This window comes from Elephantulus edwardii, unplaced genomic scaffold (genome assembly GCF_000299155.1).
Source record: "Elephantulus edwardii isolate Elephantulus edwardi_28Jun2011 unplaced genomic scaffold, EleEdw1.0 scaffold00049, whole genome shotgun sequence".
NCBI classification, from domain to species: Eukaryota; Metazoa; Chordata; class Mammalia; order Macroscelidea; family Macroscelididae; genus Elephantulus; species Elephantulus edwardii.
The window spans coordinates 2,031,294-2,039,371 of record NW_006399799.1 but is presented as its reverse complement, the minus strand read 5'-3'; the positions used below and the strand labels follow the sequence as shown (position 1 = coordinate 2,039,371).

At 39.6% G+C, this 8,078-nt stretch overlaps 1 protein-coding gene across 1 annotated transcript in view; it reads left to right on the top strand.

Moving 5' to 3' along the window:
• Positions 1 to 8,078, top strand: part of CSMD2 (CUB and Sushi multiple domains 2) — a 972,861-nt gene that overhangs the window by 205,807 nt on the left and 758,976 nt on the right. The window contains 1 exon segment of the mRNA XM_006886423.1: positions 4,032 to 4,144. Within this exon segment, the coding sequence (XP_006886485.1) occupies positions 4,032 to 4,144 (113 nt within the window).

Genomic DNA, 8,078 nt, shown 5'->3' with positions numbered 1-8,078 from the left:
TGCAGTCAAGTTGAGGATGACTCATAGCCACTCTTTGGACAACAGATCTGAATCCTGTTCTATCCTGTGCCATCCTCATCATCTCCAATACACTAAGCCCATTTCTGCAGTCACAGTGTCAATCTATTTCATTGAAGTTTTTCCACTATTTCATTGTCCCTCTACCATTCCAAGCATGATATCCCTATCTAAGGAATAGCCTCTCCTAACAACACACCTAAAATATATGATATAATTTTGCCATTCTTGTCTTCAAGGAACATTCTGGCTGGACTTTCCCCAAGGTATATCTGTTTGGCATTTTTGTAGAGGTTTTTTTTTTGGGGGGGGGAGTGGGTTACAGTTTATGGGATAGTAAGTGTTCTTGCCAACATTACAAAAAACTCAAAGGCATTGATTTGTATGTTATCCTTATTCATAGTCCAGCTCTCAAATGCATAGGAAGTGATTTAAAAGATTATGGCCTGGATCAGGTGCACCTTTGTCTTCAAACTGACATAATTTTTCCTCAGTAATTTGGAGAGATTCCTGAAAGTGTTTTGTTTTTTTTTTTCCCAAAGCAGTATGTTTTTCGAACTGCTGGTGCTATGGGTATTGATTGGGATCCAATTAAGAGGAAATCGTTGATAATTTCAATGTTTTCTCCATCTATCATGATGCTGCCTGTTAGTACATTGGTGAGGATTTTTGTCTTCTTGATATTGAGATGCAATCCATATTGAAGGCTGTAGACTTTGATACATAGCAATATGTGTTTCTAGTCTTTCTCATTTTCAGCAAGCAAGGTTGTGCCACTTACATAATGCAGGTTGTTGTTGAATCTTCCTCCAATCTTGAAGCCACATTCTTCTTCAGAGAGTCCACCATCTCAAATTATTTGCTAATCATACAAATTGAATAGATGTGGATAAAGGACACAATCCTGACATACATCTTTTGATTTTAAACCATGCTGGCTTCTCTTGCTCCACTCTGACAGTAGCTTCTTGGTCTAGGTATAACTTTCACATGGGCCCAATTGAGTGTTCTGGAATTCCTGTTTTCAATATTAGCCATAGTTTGTCATGAACTACATAGTCAAATGACTTTGCATGGTCAATAAAACACAGCTAGACATTCTTCTGGTATTCTCTGCTGTCAATCAACATCCATCTGACACCAGATGGTGTCATTGCCTCTTCTAAATCCAGCTTGACCTTCTGCCAGTTCTCTGTCAATGTACTGTTCTAGCCAGTTTTTGGGTGTTCTTCAGCAATATTTTGCTTACATGTGATATTAATGATATTGTTTGATAATTTCTACATTCTGTTTGATTGCCTTTCTTGGGAAGGGGAACACATGTGGATCTCTTCCAGTCGGAAAGCTAGCTGTCCTCCAAATATCCTAACACAGACTGGTGGGCACACCTGCTAGTTGAAACATGTCAGTTGGTATCACATTAATTCATGGGACCTTATTTTTTGCCAATCACTCCATTGCATATTGAACTTCTTCTTTCATTACCGTTGACTCTTGTTTATAGGGTAGTTCCTGAAATTTTCCATTGTCACCCAGTTCATTTTGGTATAGTGATTATTGTATTCCTTCCTAGTTCTTTTGATGCTTTCTGGACCATTCAAGATTTTTCCAGTAGCATGTTTTGGTATTGCAACTCAAGGCTTGAATTTGTTTTTCCAATTCTTTCAACTTTAGAAATGCCAAGTGAGTTTTTCCTTCTTTTATTTTCCAGCTCCAATTCTTTGCACACTTTGTTATGATACTTTGCTTTGTCTTCAAGCTGCCCTTTGAAATCTTCTTTTCATTTCTTTCATTTCAATGTTTGTCCCCTTTGTTTTGGCTTCTTGATGCTCTAGTGCAATTTTCAGAGTTTCTTCTTACAATCATTTTGGTCTTTTCTTCATCTTCTGTCTTTGTAACTACCTTTTACTCTGTTCATGGATGATATCCTTGATGTCATCCCATAACTCATCTGGTCTTTGATCATTAGTGTTTAATGGCCCAAACCTGTTCTGTAGATGGTTTTTAAATTTGGATGGAGCACACTCAAAGTTGTACTTTAGTTCTTGTAGACTAATTTTAATTTTCTTCAGCTTCAGTTTGAACTTGCACATGAATAATTGATGGTCTGTTCCACAGTCAGCACCTGGCCTGATTTTGACTGCTGATATGAAGCCTTACCAGTGATTCTTTCCACAGATGTATCCAACTTGGTTTCTGTGCAGTCCATCAGGTGAAATGCATGTGAAGTCCATCGTAATAAAAAATTATTATCAATGTTGATTATGTGTGCATTAAATTGCAGACAGTAGAAGTTGGTAGACATCTTTGGTGATTTCATTTTTTTACCTTAGTGGTTGATACGTTAATTTAAAAGTCACAGGACTTTCTTGTAGGTGTTTTGATATTATCCTATCCCACTTCAGAACAAATCTTGAAATGTTCTTTGTGACAGTTAATTGGATGTCATTCTCCTTGAACTTGTCATTTCCAGAGTAGTAGATCATAAAATTCTTTAATTAAAAAAGATAAACACCAATCCATTTCAGGTTTCTTGTAACTGAGATACTGATCTTTTTGTGTACCATTTCACTTTATGTAACTTCCAATTTTCCTAGATCCATACTTCCTACTTTCCACATTCCATGTTATTTATATATATTTGCAGCTTTCTCATAATATTGAGTCATGCCCCATCAGCAAATCGGAATCTTTCATTCAGTGAAAGCATTACTCCATCCACATCTTTAAGGTCCATTCTATTTTGTGGAAAGAGCTCTGGCAGTACAGTGCATAAAGTGTTTGGCTACTAGTCAGAATATCAGCGGTTTAAATCCACCAACTGTTTTGCTAGAAGAACATAGGTAGCGAAACCTAATGGGAAGTTGCTTTGAGTTGGAACTGACCCAAAGCAGTGAATTCTCCTCTTAAGAGGAAGCGCTTCTCCAGTTATGTTTTGAATGATTTTCCAACCTGAGAACTTCATCTTCCTGCACCATATGAGACACTGCTATTCATAAGGTTGTCACTGCCTCACTATTTCAGAAGTGAACTATCAGTTCTGTTCTCTAGGCTGTCTTAGTGTCCACGCTATGCTGAAATCTGTACACTATGGATGACCTTGTTGATATTTGAAATATGTGCAACATGCCTTCTAACCCCACACTACTACAGGAAACTGACAGATGAATGGTGACCTTGGGTGAATGGAAAAACCAAATGACATAAACAAAGGAAAGCACTTAAAACAGTGCTTGCAGATACAATAAAATGTTAAATATTCTATGTGTTTATGTTTGGATGTGTAGTAGCAACATGATTTCATCTTTACACCATCTATAAATTTAAACATTTTCATTTTGAAAGCATGTACAGTGTGATCTGATTCGTATGAAATTATCTCATTGAATTTGATTTTCATCTCCTCGTGTGTCAGCTTTCAAGAATGATTCTTTATAGTGTATATTGGGTTATTTTTCCTTTTCTTTTTGAAATAATAAGCATGTGTCATATCGACAAAACCAGTAAACATTGTTTGTGAAGAATAAAATCTCATAATAGGGTGCTGCTAACAGTTAGATATGTTTTCCTCAGTACATGAATAAATATCATTCATTGTCAATTATTAGATATAACTCTATGCAGACACCTACCTAGAGCCTTAGGAAACCTCAGCGAGAAAGAAATGATCCAGGAGAAGATACTGGGTGGGGGAGGAGAAAACTGAGGGTTGATAAGAGAAGCAGAGCTCCAGATCTGGGATTAGATCATGTTTTGGGGAAAGAACCTTTCAAATTTATATAGCAAAAAACTGTTGATTTCTGGTGCCTTCTCAACAAATCATTTTTTTCTTTGGACACCCTATAAATGACTGAACTCAGTAAGATACATATCCCTTCCTATGCCTATGTTAGCATCCAGCAAGCACTCAATAAATGATTATTTCATATCCAGTAATTGCTCAATAAATACATACATGCTGTGAAGTTTCCCAGGGGGACTTTTCTCCTGAAACACATCTCTTTGTTTTTCAGACTCACAGGTTTTCAGCTGCCCGCCACCATTGTCAGCGCAGCCACCACACTCTCTCTGCGCCTCATCAGTGACTATGCTGTCAGCGCGCAGGGCTTCCATGCCAGCTATGAAGGTAGGTGATCTGGAGCCTGAGGTGTGATGTCCTAATAGCCACGGGCTCAGCCACACTGCCCTCACCACTTGGGAGAGGGTGCTTAACAACAGGCCCTTGCACCTACCCTAAAAAGGCTGCTCACTAACAAGGAACTCAGTTACTTCGATTGCCCTCTCTGTGTCTCCAAGAAATGGAGAATTTCATTCAGAGCACAACTGTAGTGGTTTATCCTGAGGGCTTGGTACCATCTACTCCTCGGCTCCTTTAACTGGTTTTGGTTGTGTTTTTATTTCTTTAAATTCTATTTTATATCAGGTTTAATTGTGTAACATACCTCAGCTTTTTTTTTTAGAAAGAAGAGAGAAATAAGCTGTAAGTAAAAGACATAAAATAAGTAGCTGAGAAAAATTTCTGCTCCCCGTAGTCACTGCAAAGAGTCAGTTTTATGTCATTCTGAGAACAATCAATTTTTCCTTAATAGCACAGATTAAGGTTTCTTGGTTTGAGCTGTGCAAATAATTTCCACTTCTCTCAGCCTGTTTAAGTATGATGTTAGCATTCAAATTAACACTAATATCTTCAGATTATACACTATTATTATTATTAACTTTATTATGTTAGTTCAGAAGGTGGTACTTCTAGATCTCTGTCATTTCCCTGAGAAATTTGCATCTCATTAACAGGTAATTATGCTGCTCTTGGCTGAGACCTGCACTGCTATTTTGTGTTGAGATCATTAATAGGCATATTTTAAGACTGTTAATGATAATTAATAACGGTAATGACATAACATCCTAGTACAGCATGCCAGTTAGTAGAAAGTGTTCATTCTCTTGCTTTTGTTCAAGAATCTTAATGAATAAGTGATGCCTTCTTGAATGAAACTATAGGAAAATAGAAATAGATACCACCTTTTTATTGTTAAGGATTACATTATGGAAGTCGGGCAGGTCCTACCTCCTTTGCAGAAAACTACCTCTGACGGCAAGGTAGAGGGCACAGTGCGTCTTCAGTGCTTTAACCTGAGCATGTGAGGTCACCTAAAACAGCCTCAGCCATCTTCAGCTGAAGGTTTCTGAGAAAGTTTTACATGCTTTTATCTCAAAGTACTTGGGGAGTGGGAAACCCCTCACCTTTAACAGGGTTTTTTTATAAAGACCAACCTATCTTTAAAGTTAGCACTTTAATATAGACGCACAACTTCTTTTAGATCAATTCCTTCTAATATTGAGTCTGTGGGCTTGTTCATCCTGGCTGCCTTTTCGCCTAGTCCTGAACTCATTCTTTCTAAAGTTGAGCTACAACCTCCTTACCAAGAGAGACTTTCAGAATCTTCCTCCAATCTCTCTGGCTATTGTCTCCTTCCATGATATGTTGGTACTGGATGGAGGGAGGGTGGGTTGGTGCAAGGGGAGGGGCCTGCAGAGTTTCAGGGAAAGAGTGCACCTGAATGGCCCTTGTAGTCTTATCACTGGCCATCCAGTTGGACAGTTAATAAGGAAGACCAAAGGAGACTTGATGCCTTTGAACTGTGGTACTGGACTGTCAAAAGAACAAGCAAATCTGTCTTGGATGAAGGATAGCCAGAGTTGGTCTTAGAGACACGGATGATGGGACTTTGCGTCACGTACTTTGCATGTGTTGTCAGGCGAGGTCAGTCCCTGGAGAATGATATTGTGCTGGGAGGGGCAGAGGGTCAGAAAAGGAGAGAAAGACCCTCAGCCAGATGGACTGACATAGTGACTGCAACAGCGAATTTTAGCCCAGCAGAAACTGTGAGGATGACGCAGGATCAGGCAAGGCTTCCATCTGTCGTGCGTAGGGTCTCTATTAGTAACAGCCCACTCGATGGCATCTCCTAACCACCACAGTGCTGTCTTCAGTCATCAGCCCTGTGGATTCTTGTCTGAGCCTCAACCTTTCATTAGACTTTTGGGGAGAAAGTGCCACATTGATCCCTGGCTACTTTCCACTGCTCAGGAAACAATATCAAGCTGTTCTCCATTTACACAGGACAGATTTCCAAGCACATTCATCTAGTCCTTTTAAAGCATAAGTTCTAGCCTGGAATTAATGGACAGGAATCCATTTTTTCACATAAGGAGGCTGGTATATCACCTATAATTATAGACACTATTAGAACAGGTACAGCTAAATATGGCCCCTGGCCAAACCCAACCAACAACTTGCTTTTGTGAATAAAATGTTATTAAAAAGCATTCATACCTCTTTGCTTACATGTTGTCAATGGCTGCTTTCATTAACTACAACCACAGAGCTCAATAGCAGAGATCTCATGGCCTGATAAGCCTAAAATATTTATTATTTAGCCCTTTACTGGGCTAAAGTGTGAAAACTCTTAGTCTAGAGTTATGTGATCCTGTATACCGTGATGTTGGAGAAGAGTATGGACTATCCCGTGGACCACCAAAAGAACAAACAAGTATGGCTTGGAGAAACTACAACCAGGGCATTTGTAAGAGGCAAAGATGGTGAAACTTCATCTCACATACTTTGGGCATGTTGTTAGGATGGGCCAGTCCTTGGAAAAAGATATCATAGTGGGAAAGGTGGGAGGGTCAGAGAAAGAGGAAGACTCATAACAAAATGGATCAACACAGTGATTGTGACAGCTGTTGTTGTGAGGTGCTGTCGAGTTGAGTACAGCTCATAGTGACCCTATGAATAAAAGATCTGAAGCCAGTCCTGTCCTGCGCCATCCCCACACTTCCTGACACACTGAGCCCATTGCAGCAGTGACCATGTCAATACACCTAGTTGAGGGTTTTTCTCTCCTTCGTGGACCCCCCACTTTTCCCTGCATCATGTCCCTTTGTAAGCAACATGTCCAAAGTATGTGAGGTGAAGCCTCATCATTTCTGCCTCCAAAGAGCACTCCAGCTGCACCCTCTCCAAGACATGTCTGTTTTCTTCTCTTGACCGTCTGTGGGATGTTTAGTGCTCTTCTCCAACACCACAGCTCGAAGGCGTCAATTCTTTTTCTGTTATCCTTATATTCATTGTCCAGGTCCTGGATGCATAGCTAGTAATTAGAAAGACTATGGGCTGAATCAGATGCACCTTAGTCCTCAAACTGACATCACTACTCCTCAGTAATTTGGAAAGGTCTCTAATTACAGAACATTAGTCTTTCCATGTAGTATAGCACTTGTCTGTTAGTTTTCTGTACTGATATTTACTTGGGATTGCTGTGGTACTGAGATTTTTGCCACTGGTGTGTCAAACTCTAAAAGGGTTTCCATGGATGGGCTTTGGTGGAGCTCCCTGATTAAGACAGACTAGGAAGACTTGGGCCATCTACTTCCTAAATAAAAGGCTTTTGAAAATCCTATGACTGTAACAGTGGGCTCCATTAGATCAGAGTAGGCGAGGATGGTGCAGAACAGGGTTAGGTTGAGGTCCGTTGTTCATAGGGATGCGATGTGTCCTAGTTTACTCAATGGCACACAACAACAGCAGTACAGTAGCCATTAGACACATGTGATTACTCACATCTAAATAATTAAAATGAAATTTAAAACTCAGTTACACTAGCTAAACATTAAGAGTTCAACAGACACGCGTTACTAGTGGCTGCCATATTGAACATTTTCATCATTTCAGCAATTTCTATTGAACAGCACTGAGCAAGGAGTTTCATGAAGTTCTCAGAGGGGCCAGTGATTCAGAAGAGGTTACAAGTACTGTTTTTGCTGTTATTATTGTTGGTTCTGAATTCTGGGGATCTCAGCGTATGCAGAGTAGATCAGCTTGATGGAATTTTCAAGACTGACAGTTTGGGAAACAGGTCACCCCACCTCATCTTCTGAGCTCTCTCTGGGTGAGTTCAAGCCACCAACCTTTTGACTTAAGAATATTATAAAAATAATGATGTTCAACATCAAGAAAACAAAGATTCTCACCACTGGGCCAATTGGCAGCATCATGATGG